We start from the raw sequence: 16,126 nt of genomic DNA, 5'->3' as shown, positions 1-16,126 counted from the left end.
TCCCCCAAGGGGATCGATAGAGGAATCTTATTTTATACAAAAGTTTATTATATACTGTAAATATGTGTTATTTAATTTGCCTTGCTTTATTATTTATTATTATATATATTATTTTCTTCTTCTGTTTTAATTTTTTACTCTTTTGGCTGCTCCTGTATTTGGGGGTCACCAGCCCATTCTGGTCTGCTTACTTGATTTGGTACAGTTTTACACTGGATTTTCCTGATGCAACCCTACTTATTTTATCTGGACTTGCACCTCCAACAGTGCACCTTTTAATGACTAGACTGTTTTGCCATCCTACCCCCCTCAGAATTAGCCAATAATGTCTGTGTAGACACAGGACCAGTCGATAGCACAGCTTAGATTCAAACTCTGTACTCTGAGCTATTTGAACATTTATTTGAACAGTCCTTATTTGGTAGGATTAGGTACAAATTGTTGTTGTTCTACATTTCACAGCCCTTATTTGGACATTATCAAGCACTACTTAATGTTCATATTTCAGTGCTTCAGTTTAGAGGTTTGCATTATAGGCAGATCTGGGCTCAGTGGCTCAGTAGGTAGCACTGTCGCCTCAGCAAGAAGGTCCTGGGTTTGATCCCTGGGTGGAGTGGTCCAGGTCCTTTTTGTGTGGAGTTTGCATGTTCTCCCTGTGTCTGTGTGAGTTTCCTCCAGGAGCTCCAGTTTCCTCCAACAGTCCAAAGACGTGCAAGTGAGGTGAATTGGAGATATAAAATTGTCCATGACTGTGTTTGACATTAAACTTGTGAGCTGATGAATCCTGTGTAACCAGTGATTACATGTACTGTCATGAATGTAACCAAAAAAAAATCCAAATAAATAAATAAATATAGACATTTATGAATGCTTTTTGAGGAAAACAATTGCAGAGAAATTTATAGATAATTTTTTCTTGATTTTTAGTATATTTTTAGTTCTATTTTAATGATATACAAAAGTTATCCACACAGCTGTCAGCTATCTACATACTGTTTCTGTATTTAAACAGGTTAATGATGTCAGATCCTGTCTTGCATGTCTGATTTATTAAAACTCAGACGGCAACACAATCACTGCAGAAAAACAACATTTCCAAGCCGCTCAGGTGGCGCAGCGGTAAAAACACACGCTGGAACCAGAGCTGGTATCTCGAATACATCGTATCGAATCTCAGCTCTGCCTTGCCGGCTGAGGCTGAGCGGCCACATGAACAACGATTGGCCTGTTGTTTATATGTCTAAGGGTCCCATAATTAGAGATAGGGTCTCTTTCTCATGACTAATGCAATTACGACCTCTGCTGGCTGATTGATGGCGCCTGCACAAGATGAGAAAAGAGTGCTCTTAGGGTGTGTCCCTCCGTACACGCAGCTATGCTTTCAAAATGTAGGTGATAAGATGCATACGGCATGCTGCCCACGTGTCGGAGGGTGTGGGTTAGCTTCGTTCTCCTCAATCAGAGCAGGGATTGGCATTGGTGGAGAGGAAGCATGATGCAATGGGGCAATTGGACGTGCTAAAAGGGAGAAAAAGGGGAGAAAATGCGTAAAGAAAATATAAAAAAGAAAAAAACATTTCCTAGTGAGGCTTTTTGACAGGCTTTTTTCCTGTGCTTTAAAATGTGTAGTTCTATGTGTCATGTGTTCTAACGTTTCATTAAAAAGAACATTTTGAAGTTAAAATAATTTTGATTGATTTATCTGAAAGCATCTAACAGCATACTGTTTAAAAACTGAAAGCTGGCAAAAAATTTCATTCAGAACATCATAAAAGTTGCAATGTGTGGCATGTAATTGTAAAGGCTGTATGTACATCTGTAGCTGTCATTGTATTACTTTCAATATTCAGCCCGAGGAATCCCCCACAGTAGCTGCTTCTGTGTTTCTCTACTCAATTATTCAATGGTTCCCCGGTTTCTACCACGTAAGCAAATGACTTGCTATTGTCTGCGTTTCCCCAGAAAGGTCACATGACCAGTAGTGCAAACCGATGACGCTGAGCTTGTGCAAACTTTGCAAGTCAATATAGGTTCAAATATCACATCCAGATTAGTGGAATCACCCTGTGTGTGTTTGTGTTTGGGTTGCTTAATGAATAAATATTTCACTTCCTGACCATTTTACAATGATGGTGCTTCTCTAATAGTCATAATGATTGAGCAGTTTACTGAGAGGTATTACACTTACCCATCACCGCTGGGGTCCGGGGGTTCAAATCTCTGTGGTGTTATCAGCCAGCCAGGCATCTACACAGACATAATTGGCTATATCTTGTAAAGGGGATGGTGCTCTGACCAGGCATCTACACAGACATACTTGGCTATGTCTGATAGAGGGGATGGGGATGGCACCCTGACGTGGCATCTACACAGACATACTTGGCTATGTCTGATAGAGGTGATGGTGCCCTGACCAGGCATCTACACAGACATACTTGGCTATGTCTGATAGAGGTGATGGCACCCTGACCAGGCATCTACACAGACATACTTGGCTATGTCTGATAGAGGGGATGGGGATGGCACCCTGACCAGGCATCTACACAGACATACTTGGCTATGTCTGATAGAGGGGATGGGGATGGCACCCTGACGTGGCATCTACACAGACATACTTGGCTATGTCTGATAGAGGTGATGGTGCCCTGACCAGGCATCTACACAGACATACTTGGCTATGTCTGATAGAGGGGATGGCACCCTGACCAGGCATCTACACAGACATACTTGGCTATGTCTGATAGAGGGGATGGCGCCCTGACCAGGCATCTACACAGACATACTTGGCTATGTCTGATAGAGGGGATGGGGATGGCACCCTGACCAGGCATCTACACAGACATAATTGGCTATGTCTGATAGAGGGGATGGGGATGGCACCCTGACCAGGCATCTACACAGACATACTTGGCTATGTCTGATTGAGGGGATGGGGATGGCACTCTGACCAGGCATCTACACAGACATAATTGGCTATGTCTGATAGAGGGGATGGGGATGGCACCCTGACCAGGCATCTACACAGACATAATTGGCTATGTCTGATAGAGGGGATGGGGATGGCACCCTGACCAGGCATCTACACAGACATAATTGGCTATGTCTGATTGAGGGGATGGGGATGGCACCCTGACCAGGCATCTACACAGACATACTTGGCTATGTCTGATAGAGGGGATGGGGATGGCACCCTGACCAGGCATCTACACAGACATAATTGGCTATGTCTGATAGAGGGGATGGGGATGGCACCCTGACCAGGCATCCACACAGACATACTTGGCTATGTCTGATAAAAAAGATGGTGCCCTGGCCAGGCATCTACACAGACATAATTAGCTATTTCTGATAGGGGGTAGCACCATGGTCAGGCATCTACACAGAACTACTTGGCTATGTCTGATAAAGGTTGATGGCCCCTTGTTCAGGCATCTACCCAGACATAATTGGCTGTGTCTGATAGAGGAGATGGGGATGGTGTCCTGGCCAGGCATCTACACAGACATAATTGACCATGTCTAATGGGGAGGAGGATCTCATCATCAAATTTGAAGTGAATAAATGCGCTAGAAATAAATAAACAGAAGGTAAAACTGCTTACAGTAGTTCAGAAATAAGTTTGTGCTTTTGTTTTACTGTTATTGTTATTTTTTACCAGTATTTTGGTGTTGTAACTACTTAACCAACTCAACCTGTTTATTAAATCCATCCTCAGCTCAGTCTGCTGTAATCTTTTGTGGCTATGTTTAAGCAGGGCTAGGGCAGACATGCTGTCCATTGACCATGACAAAACAGGAAACAAATCCACCCAGTCTGTCAGCGCAGACACTCCAGTCTTCCCTCAGCATTCTGTCTTTTCCTGTTTTAGCAGATATTATTGCACAGCTTGCTGTTTGTTAGCGGCGGTTTTCGTGATGGTGATTGTTTAAACATGCTTTTGAACTCAGACTGATAAGCATGAAAGAACAGTACGTAAGCATACAGCTGTGGTATTGTCTGTAAATACGAGCAAGGTCATTGTGCTGAGTCCACCTGTGATGTCACAGGTATTTTCATCTGGGGTAATGTCACTTCCTGCCAGGTGTAACCTGAGGCATGCATGACTGCCCATGGCTGAACTGTTCTCTAGCTCAGTGGTGTGTAGTGTGAGATCACACTGCCCTCTGTTGGACAGCCGAGAGATTGCAGACAGACAGTTTACTTTCAAGCACTAGCTAATGCCACAATTCATTTCTGAGTCATTGTTGAGTAATGTGCTTGATACAGACAATGAAATCACAAGTCTGCTTATCTTGCTTCATTCTTGGAAATCATGTAAGCGGTAATAACATTATATATTTTATAGTATATTTTCTCCTGATAAAATCAAAATAGACTAAATTATTTAGATTTTTTAAATAATAAAATCTAAATAATAAATGTTTTGCATCTTGCTACTTTTTATCCAATATATCCTTATATTTAAAGCTACAGTAGAAATTGTAAATTCGTCCCTCCAGATGCATTTAAATAGGCAGTCGTGTCACTCATGTCTACTTTACTTTAATAAAATCTAGTTATCTAGTTTGAAGTCCAGTCTAAAATCTATTTAACATTTTAAGCCAATATTCTCCCCAATATTTAGTATTGTATTGGGACATCTATATTCCATAGCATATAAACATCAGTAAACAGGATTAGGCTGTTATCATCTCTACTGCCTTTTCTGCCATTAAAACAATGAGACGCTAATCAGATAAAAAAGCAAGGGGTCTAAATGTTCACAGTGCTGACGTAATAGATGGTGAGTAGTGGAATGTAGTACTGGAGTGAGTTGTGGGTGTGCGTGTGGGTGTGGATGGTGCCAGATTTTTCTTGTGTAGATGAATGGATTCATACAGCCTTGCCATTCAAGCACCTGGGTGATATAATAACACTGCAGTCTCATCTTTTTTGGTTCCATGTGCTTTTTTTTTTGGCTTAATTCACATTATTATTTACATCTACGCTTCCTTTTTTACTTGCATTTGCCCCTAATTGTCACTAGTACCACTAGTAGAGTAGTAGTTCTACTAGGAGAGGAAAATGCTCTTACCTGGAAATGTAACAACAAGCATTAAAGTTGTGAATAGATTATTAAAGGCATGGAATTGATTTGCCTAAGCAGTTTATCCTGGTTCTCTGCTGGTTTCCTGCAAAAAGTACCAGGGCATTACCCCATCGTCAGTGGAAACATGAATGAATCAATGGCATTCACAGCATTCAGGGGGTGCTTTTATCCAGAGCAATTCACAATAGTGAGCAAACACAATGCAAGTAATTAAGGGTTAAGGGCTTTGCTCCAGGGTTCAACAGCGGAAACCTGGTAGTGGTAGGGCTTGAACCAGCGACCTTTGGTTTATTAGTTCAGAACCTTCATTTTCATTTATGGCACCAAGAAGATTCTTTTATCCAAAGTGACCTATAATTGTGACCGAGTACAATGCAAGGATTTAAGGGGTTTAGGGCCTTGCTCAGGGGCCAAGCAATGGCAACTTGGCGGTAGTTGGGCTTAATACTAGGTGAAGACCCCAAACGTTGAGAAGAAAAGAACACATCCTGGACGAATGCCCAAAGTACAGTACAACCGTAAAAGACAAAGACTACATATGCCTAATTAACTCTCACACAATATAATACAGAAATAATCATCAAATTTCTTAATAATATAAGACTGAAAACATAGTATATATAATACAAGACCAATAAAACTATCATAAAACACTGATTCCTGCCGTGAATATCATAAATGTGACAACATAAGATTATAAAAAGAAACAATAATGACAAAAACATTATTGGTCGTTTTATTTGAATGAGCCAAAACTGAACCACAATGCTACCAAAAGCTAATTATTTTTAATATGAGATGTCTTAAAGGCAAACTCTTTTTTCAAACGTTTATATGTGCTTATAAACTTTTGCAAATAGTCAGCAATCTTTGTGTGTGGAGTTGAAGTGGATGCATTTATTGTAAATATAGTATAGTAAATAAAAATATGAGCGGTTAAGTACTTGTTGGCTCTCACTGTATGTGCAACCCCAAGAGTGTAGCGTCACTCCCACAGTGATATCACACAACCAGCCGCAGATTTGTGGTCGTTCCTCCTTACTCGCTGTTTCTTTCTTTGGACTTTGCATGTCACGCTAGTCTTCTCTGCTCTGTGATCATTTTCTCATTTCACTGTTTGACTGGAGTTTTGTTGCTTTATTGATGAAAGTGTTCTGGTAATGACTAGATATGGCATATCGTCATAAAATGGTGGAGAGAATGCTGGGTAAACAGACCCTGGAAGTCCCCTACACAGTCTCTGACATATTACTGAAGAGGTTTCTAAGTGAGTAAAGTGACTGTTATATCTCCATCTGTCTCAGCACGAGCACTAAGACTGATATCATATTCAGAGCTGATTATTAATTTAAACACACAAGTAGAACCGAATGAATTCAGATTATTAATAAACCTACTTCTACTTTTATGGAAAATGTATTTAACTGTAAGACTATTAAATCAATGGGATACTGTCATGCTGGAATTGACAGGAAAACTTTGAGAGGGACTAGTTAAAAAGGTTTGGGGTGCTACTGGCCGGCCAGACATGATGGATTGCTAGTCCTATGAAGTATAGGCTTTTGTCCAGGGTATTTCTGCTTTGCACCCAGTGTTTCCCTATGGACCCCAAACCTGCTACGACTCTTGACCAGAATAAAGCAGCTGATGAAAAGGAATGAACGAAACAAACAAAACAAAAGTAATTTGGGTGTCTGCTGCGTATCACTCAGGCATTATTGTTCATAGAGGTACATCAGTCAGGGTTTAATTAGTCTGATTTCCATTTCTTGAGGCCAAGATAAGCAGAATCTAAGCTTGTCATACATCCTTAAAAAACCATAGTGATTAATAGAGTCCCCCTCACTTTTTTGTTGAGAGGTAAATTTCCTATTTAGTTAAATAAGCATTTATGAGATCAGGTACCAATGTGGAACAAGAACACATGACTCACAATTGTTGCTTCAACTCTTTATAGCATTAAAGTTAGAGGTTTGTACAGCAACTGGAGTTCCTCATAATAGGTCTGTTACCAGAGATCCATGGATAAGCTGAGCATCCATTTACTATTTTGTATTTGTATTCTTTTAAGAGGGCTGCACGGTGGCTCGGTGGGTAACACTGTTGCCTCACAGCAAGAGGGTCCTGGGTTTGATTCCCAGGTGGAGCGTTCTGGGTCCTTTCTGCATCAAGTTTGCATGTTCTCCCTGTGTCTATGTGGGTTTCCTCCAGGAGCTCACACACAAAGACATGCAAGTGAGGGGATACAATGCAAGTGAATTGGAGACACAAATTGTCCATGACTGTGTTTGACATTAAGACTTAAACTGATGTATCTTGTGTAACCAGTAATTACCTGTCCTGTCATGAATGTAAACAAAGTGTGTAATACATGACGTTAAAATCCTAATAAATAAATAAACAATAATTTAAGAAAAGCTGTGGGCCAGATGAAATCTTTCCACAAGTTGCACTGGACCCCAAGACTGAACCCTCACTGCTTTAGAGCGAGTAAGACCTCCAATCCAGGCGTTCAGCAAGAGCCCAGTTCAGCTGGATGACATACATCCATCTTCCAGTATGTCTCAGCATGCAAAATCCCCCAGAAGCCCATGCTAATAAGCAACTCCACACTCAACCAAGTGCCGTCCTATTCAAACCTCCCTCCGTGTTCTGCCTTTTGTCATATCACGTGTTTCCTGTTGTAACGAAAGACGCCAGAGCCACTAATAGCAGGACATCTGTCTGTTTCATCATCTGCGCCTGTTCCTCAAGCATGCAGACGGCATGAGCACACGTGCGCTTCACACGCCCTTCAGCACCATTCGCTACTTTAGGATCGGTCGAACGTAGCCCGCTGCTGACACCAGTGGCTGATGACGGTCGCCGGACAGAATATAGAAGTGGGGGACGTTCTCACTCATGGCAACAGAAGTACACAAGCACAAATAGAAAGACTTACTGGCGCACACACACTTGTTTAAACGTTGCACAGGAAGAGTAAACGGTTAGCACAGATTTTCTTGAACATCCTTTTATTTCAGCGTTTCATTCCTATTTTAGTCATTTCAGTCCGGCTGAAGCATGAGCTAAAAGCCAGCCGCTTGTTTCAGAGGAAAGGAATTCAGTGAAAGAGTGTCAGAGGGAGGCGAGTGTAGCGTGCAGACTCAGTACAGATGATCAGGTCCAAGGGATAACTTGTTCAGAGTTGAATAAAGTTGAGATCGTTCTTTACCTGATTTTACTTTAAGGAAGAGGTTAAAAAAGTGAGACAAAGGGACCGGTAGACCAGTGTGAGTTCTGCTTATCAGAATTGAGAGGCGACAGAGAGATTGGCAGAGCTTTGTGCGTGCCAGCTGCTGCTTATCACACTGTTCTAGGTTTAGTTTTATATATACGCGTACATGCATTGTGGATTTAAGCATCTGTAAGGTGATAGACGGGTGCCGGTGATGGATCAGTATGACCCCGCGGCGTTGGTGTCGGCGCTGATCGTGGGGGCACACTTCGTGACGGTGGCTGGCATATGGCTGTATCACAGACACAGGACCAGACAGAACACAGCTGCAGCTCCTAATGGTATACCTCTCCATCTTTATATGTTCCTGTCTGTTTACCCGGTCTAGTTTCCTCTCCAAGCCCCTCCTCTTCCTGTTTCTAAGTTGAAAGCCCTGTCTTGTTTGTGTTGCTGTATTTATATCAGAGACAGTGATTTATGGGGATCTCAGACTCGGCTACATATTTTGCTTTAGTTCAAAGTAACAGAAAAAACAGGACCAAGTCCAACTGTGCAAGCATTTCTTATAGAACTGCTAAACTAGCAGTTAGTCTCTGGATTTATGCACGTGTCTTTTCTATTCAGAGACATTTGCTGTTTTTTAGCTGTGGTTTTTGTATAAGTCTCATACATGAGGAGTTGTATAAATGATGTTTGCAAAGTCTGATATTGCGTATTTATACTGTTTTAATGTCGTCCCAAGACCTACTGGTCCGTCATCAGGCCTTCTCGTCCACCAGAGTTTTCATTTAACCCAATTCCTTTAGACTCATTCCAAAACATAGTGAAAGCCATTCTAGAAGATTGTTTGCAAAGAGGGGTGCAGCTTTAATGCCTTTGATGGTGAAATAAAATGTCCAACAAGCTCGTGGTCGTGCGTCCACATACAGGGTGGTTGTAGCCTAGTGGTTAAGGTACTGGACTAGTAATCAGAAGGTTGCTTGTTCAAGCCCCACCACTGCCAGGTTGCTGCTATTGGACCCTTGAGCAAGGTCCTTAAGCCTCAATTGCTTAGACAATATACTGTCACTGTACTGTACGTCAATTTGGATAAAAGCGTCTGCTAAATGCCGAAAATGTAAATGTAAATAAATCATAAATCTCAATACTAGTAACATGTATGCATCTCTGTGTATTTGGGATGTAATGATACACTCTACCCACGATGCGATACGATTTACGTTACTGGGTTCACGATACGATTTTTTCCCGATTTTTTTTTTAAACAAAATTAAATTCAAGACAATTTATGACAAAGTTTCCTTTTATTACTCCTCTTTAAAAAATAAAATAAAATGCTGTATTTATGCTTATCTTTTATTTATCTAAATAATGAATGTCCTTTTATTTCTGAGGTAACTATGCCACATAATGCTTATTGTGTAAAAATGTTTGCCAACAGTATTATGCAAAAAAAAAAGGTCACATTCTATGTTAGAGTCATTGTCTGTGTACAAACAAGATAACAAAGTAAACAAATACTCAACAAGATGTGGAATTTTCCTAGTTGTGTCCAAACGTTTGCTTAAATCTGCAAATGAGGCTATTGTGTCATCTTTAGGTGCTGGAAGTATGGACAGATTTGGACATAAGTCAGCATTTTTCTGTTGAAGTCACTGTACTTTGTGTGTCCTACTTACGTTTTAAATCAATTGTATTGTGGAAGTACTGATGTGATAAATCAAGATTTACTCCAATCTGGAATTTGTAATCTTTCTCTCTCATACACACACACACACACACACACATACACACACACACACACACACACACACACACACACACACACACATATACGTATATACTACATTAAAATCATATCACATTCAATCAATAAAGAAAATGAATGATGTAGTATTTTAGAGCAGCAGTATATTCTGTTAATTCTGCCATTAGGGGTGGTAATGATTAACCAGTCAACTGATAATAATGGTTTTGATCAGTGCTGTCAGCTGGAAGCAGTTAGCGCTTATCACACTAACAATCAAACACATATTGACAGACTGCCCAACACTAAACACAGAAAGACTGGAATTCTTTAATGAAAACAATGTACAAAACCTGCTTAAGACATCACCAGGGAAAATACTGATTTTTTTTGTCACATTTAAATCTAAAACATATTTTATAATTTAATTAAAATGACATACACTTGAGATACAACCTATGTACTGCTGTATAAATAGCCTAAATGTGCTGATATAACGTTAAACACAAACAAACAGTTAGCACTTACCAACATCACTTATAAGAGATTATCAAGGCAAAAGGATGTTCCACCAAGTACTGAGACTGGGGTTGTCTATTATTCATAGTTACTGCATAGTGAATCATTATCTGGATGATCTATGTGGATACATTCGAAGTCTATAATGAAGTTGGCGTGTTGTTAGTGTAGCTGTGTCGCCCTCTATGGGCCAAATAAAACACTCACAAGACAAAGCAGTTATTAAACTGTAGAGAAACTGTTCAAAATCTACGTAGAACTAGAGACGTGAATTAAACCTTCAGAGGTTATAGAAATAGCTTTCTTCTGGAAATTAAGAATAAACACAGTTGACTCACAGTTGACTGTTAAGTTGATTGGAATTTGCTTTGCTCACTCCTCAAATTTCAGGAGCTTGACATTTGCATGGAAACTCTGAACATGCTTGCTTCACTGGCAGCAGTCGGGTTTGCACAGAACACACTGACCTTGTTGTAGTTACTGTGATCAGTTACTGATGGACCAGTCCATGGGTTTATAGATCTGTGTGTGCAGAGGCACAGTCATGGGACTACCCAAACTGTGTCCACAAAGTTCAAAGCTTGTCTTTTTTCATAATGCTTTTGTGCACTTGTTGGCAATGAGTGTGACTTAAAAATTAGGGGGTGTCTATATACATTTAGGCATTAAGTGTGCCTTTGACATATTAATGGAACAGGGATATTGACCTGCTTCTCTATGATATGATTTTGCATTACATGCTAGTCACATTAGAGGTGACAGAAAGCTGATTGTTAGATTGGACAGGGTTTCTAGCACCTGCGGTTCGTGCATGCATATTTTTTGTATTTATTTATTATTTGTTTAAACCTCCCTGTACTGTGTAACCTAGTCATTTCCACTGGTATGTCACTGTTGGCTTATTCAGCCTTGTTAAGCCTGATATAAGAATGCTCCTGACATGCCAGATCCACTTACTGTTAGTGTTAAATGATCACTTTTATAACACAGCTAAAAGAAAAATGTCCTGATGCGCCTTGACATCATTGATTTCCATTTAATGAACATGTCTTAATTAGTCACATCACTAAACTGGCAATGTGCAGTATAAGGATATATAATTGTTGTACATAGTGATGGAAAAATGGGGGAATACACGTGCAGTTTTTCCCACTGAATTAGTTAGGAAGATCCTTGAAGTTTTAAAACTCTGACTTGACTGTTTGTTTTAAATATACTGGACAGTTTTATTAGCTTTAACGTTGTCATTTAATGCAGCTCCTAGTTCATGCCACCATTTGGATTCTTGAGAGTGACCTGAGAGAGTTAAATAAATTGTACTTTGATGTAATTGGTACAGTTTAAGGAGTAAATATTACTCTTTTATTAAAAGTAGCCCAAAGTGACTGCCTGCCTTCATTCAAGTCTATAATTGCTGGAATGCACTGGTCCAATACTGGATGAAAATTGGCCTGAAACACTGGGCTGTTTTTGTTATTTATTTATTATTATTTATTCACAATTTGTATTATTATTAATTCAGATTTGCTTCTACAAAGGAATAAGAAATTCAGAGCAACTAACCAGAAAAAGTTGCTAATATAATGAACAAATGATTATTATACAGGAATTTGAAGTGCACTGTAAATACAGTATATTAACTGTTACTACAGTAATCTCACTCTTATTATTATAATTTTTCCACTTAGGCAGTTCTTTACCTATTAAGACTAGAATGCTACTGTACAAACTGCATAAACTCAGTAGCAGCACTGTGCCACATTTGTTCTACAAGCGCTCAAGGGAAGCTTTATTGTCAATTTAGCTATATACTAGTACATATTAAAACAAAACAACGTTCCTCCAGGACCAGGGTGCAGCACAATACAATATACACAGTACAGATAATAAAAACCAGTACAATAAATATGAAGACCTACAATAAATCAAAAAGACATTTCTAATCTAAAGAAATTAAGAGGGACGGGACCAAAGACACTTGGTTTAGACCCTCTAATCCGTGACCCATAATCACAAGAAGCCCAAATATAATAGAAGTTAATCGGATGATGCAGTCTGGCCTTCCAGGTGGAGCTTTGCTCATCTCTGGGATTAATGCACTGCTTGTGTCAGCCCTGTCAGTCCATTCTATTCCTGGTGTCAGTCCGGCCAGTCTCGGTCTTTCAAAATTTCATGGACTGCTTTCATGTGAACAGGTCTAGCTTGTTCTTCTGGTGACTGAGGAAATTTTACAGATGGAGGGAGGGGGGGTGTACTCTGTGCCAACGTTCGAGCATCACTACGCACTTGGGACTGAGAAGAGAGGTGAAAGTGAACCTCAAACAAGCCTGGATGACACAAGAACTGAAGAACAGGAAGGACTGACCGCACTTTAAACTCAGAAAGAGATTAGTACTAATGAAATAAAAACAGGAGGGATAAGTGAGCAGTTTGGCATTAGCTGTTAGCGTGAGCTCCGTCTGATATTTATAGTCCGGAGGGCTGCTGGAGAGCAGCGACGCACGAAAGATTCGGAGTGGGAATACGTAACAGCAACAGCAAAGGAGGCTAAAGAGAGAACGGAGAGAAAGAAATGAGCACATGGGTTAATGGATAACGCAACCCTTCAGTGATCTCACAGTCCACAGCAGAGAAAAGGAGGGATTAACGGAAGAGGATTCACTACTGCACTGGCAGTAAAGCTCTCAGGAATGGAGTGTGTTTGTTTACAGGGCTGCGCTCGCTCGCTTGCTTGTCATTGGTGGGTCAGGATATCTCAGTTTGGTCTTTGAACGTTGTTGGATTGAATAGATGTTGAAGCCGGCAGGATAGGCAGCTCACTTTGTGCCGATTAGCTTGTCTGGGACTGCATTGACTGGTCCTTGTGTCATCTCATGCTAGCTGTTTTTGGAAACTGCTCCTAGTTTTTGCTGCCTCAGGTTTTCAGTTTGATGAGTAGTTATTTGTTTCGATGGCTTTAGAGTCTGATTAAGTGAAGATAAATCTGGATTTTAACAGGAGAGGCGGTGTGCCATGACACTAATGGACCTGTAGGCTATTTTATGAGGCGTTTTCCTGATTTATCAACAGCACAACAATTAGTTAAGTGGTGATTTGCCAGCAAATGTGTGATGATAAAAAATGAATAAGAATGAATTTGCAAAAACGCAAATGTAATTTGTATTTAAGCTGGTCAGAGTAACAAGAAGACTCATTAGTGCTGTCAAGTATTTGCAATTTAGATGCAATTATAGAAGCACTGTATGGAATTACAGTTGGCTATTGATTTATACACACAAATACACACAGTTACTTTTCATTTGGCTACATAGTGTCATTTTCCAGCATTATTCTGTAAATCTTTTCTACTGTCTTAATATAAAACTCTTTCATATACTCATAGCACTGGCTGCTATAAAGAAATAGAGTAACTGCCTGTTTCTGGATTCCCTCCTTGCATCACACAATCTACTCATGCAGGTGGAGGACCAGTTCTGGACATTGTATATTGCAGCAGCAGCTGGATGAGACCTTGTACAACCTTCTCTCTTTTAAACACAGCCAGTTGTTTTTGTGTGGATGCCCAGCCAGGGTGGTGGCACTGCTGTGATTTGAACACTCTGTGCCACCCGAACGCCCAGGTTCTGCTTTTTTGTTAGCTGTATTTGGATAAAATACAGCATACTGGACATTCTGCTCTCAATTTCTTCTTTATATAGATGGTTTTCATTTCTGTTTATGTGTGTGCTTGTGCACCTAGGTGATTGTAGTCCTGTGCACACACTAGGGAGACTGCAGCAGGGAAAAACACTTCACATATTCCGCTGCTGGGTGAATAAAGTTGGAGTAAAGGCACATAAGGATTATAATAAACACAGAGGGGATGAATTTCTTTCTTGGTTGGCTGTAACAGATCACACCCACAATGTATTATTATATTATTATAACTACTGTGGTTATAATAACACTACATACTAATTTCTCATAGCGTTTTACTCTATTACAGTTACAGCCCCGGTCCACAAATCGTATTGTTACATCATTCATTGTGATCTTAATCTTGTACTCGCCTTGCTCATCATTATTTAAGCCTGCCAAAACTGTTCCAACATTTTATCTCACCAAGTGTTTTCCACCAGGGCCAAATCTTTGTCCTGTTCTGTTGACACAATAAGCTCTTCAGAATTGTCTGCTGGCCACAATTCTCCAGGCTATCTCACAGCCTCTTTTAGGATTTTTGGCCATAACTTAAATACAAGGCAACCAGAGTTAGCAGCTCTTATTCATCCATTGTACCAAGACTGGGTTGAAGGCTCATACTTGTGGCAGGGTGCAGGTAGTCTAGTTGTAGCTGACTGTGTGGGATTGTGTCAATTATACATTTGAATGAAGGTGGGCAGCCACTTTGGGCTACTTTTAATAAAGGAGTAATATTTACCCCTATACCCCTAAACTATCTTAAAGGGAAAACTATGAAAACTGTATATCATAGTGACTGTACATCATTATGACATCATAGTGTCTGTATTAACAATGGAGAATCTAAATGGTGGCATAAACTAGGCATTAAATTCAGCATCCTGAAACATACAGTGCATGACCTCGTCATCAAGGGAGCTAATCTTACTCTTGCCACACTGTTCTATGGACCTCCTAATGACATTGCTGATAAAGGAAAAATCATCATTCTCATGTGCTTTAAGACTTCCTGCTGCACTCGTTAAACTTCAAGGCTAACTAGACTGGCACTACAAAAACCTCCAGGTTATTCAGGTTGAAAATAAGGTGTGAACATAGAGAGTACAACTCGAAACCGAATGTATTTCTTCGTCTGTGGACAGCTGTGTGTGACATGTTAAGCTTTCAAGTACTGCGCCTGCTTTGAATGTGGAGGGAACTTTAGCCCTTTAGCGAAGGAGGAGCTCTCTGTCAGATTGTGTGTGACACACACACACACACACACGTGGGAACTAGAGTGTTTCAAGCTCAACTCTGACATGGCAGAGACGGCTACATGCTACAGCTTTCCCTCAGGTCTAAGGATTTATCCTGTGCTCTGATTTCTCTGGACCTTTATTCTCTGGAGTTGACACGGTTTGAAAGGACATGGTGCGAGAGAATCCAGAGCGAGAAGGAACTCTTTTAGGACTAAAAAGGAAAGTCACACCCCACTGAAAATGTGGCCGGACTACTATGACGAGCAGAGATTCAATGCTTACCTGCACACGCTCATGTGTTGCACAGGTCAGTTGGGGGGGGTATGTGATGGCCGTGTACGTTTGTCCTTGATGTGTTTGTGCTTGTGCTAATCTAAGTTGTTTAGAGCTACAGTACAGTCATATCTGTGTAGATTATTGGGGAAAGGGGGTGTGTAGCAGCAGCACAGCACAATGTCTGTCTGTATGGAGGAATCCGTGCCTATCCGTGGCTGTCACTCCATCTGTGCGGCTTTATTTACGTTCATTTTTATGGGTTTGAAAAACACTATAGAACATTTAACTCCAAACTGCAAAGCTGTGTGGAATCAAAACATTTCACAAATGAAGTGGCAGTCTGTTGTGGTTTGTAATACTAA

The 16,126-nt window shown here is 40.4% G+C and overlaps 1 protein-coding gene across 6 annotated transcripts in view; it reads left to right on the top strand.

Moving 5' to 3' along the window:
- The window catches only part of macf1a (microtubule actin crosslinking factor 1a), a 253,131-nt gene that overhangs the window by 77,592 nt on the left and 159,413 nt on the right, over nt 1-16,126 (top strand). The window contains exon 1 of one of the 6 annotated variants that reach the window (XM_063014287.1): nt 15,453-15,795. The exons of the other annotated variants lie outside the window; for them this stretch is intronic. Within the exon in view, the coding sequence (XP_062870357.1) occupies nt 15,729-15,795 (67 nt within the window). The 5' untranslated portion in view covers nt 15,453-15,728. Of the gene's footprint in view, nt 1-15,452; nt 15,796-16,126 lie in introns of those variants that run through there. 6 annotated transcript variants of the gene reach the window in all.

This window comes from Trichomycterus rosablanca, chromosome 2 (genome assembly GCF_030014385.1).
Source record: "Trichomycterus rosablanca isolate fTriRos1 chromosome 2, fTriRos1.hap1, whole genome shotgun sequence".
Lineage (NCBI taxonomy): Eukaryota > Metazoa > Chordata > Actinopteri > Siluriformes > Trichomycteridae > Trichomycterus > Trichomycterus rosablanca.
Note: the sequence above shows the minus strand (reverse complement) of the source record. Positions and strands in the feature narration are given on the sequence as shown.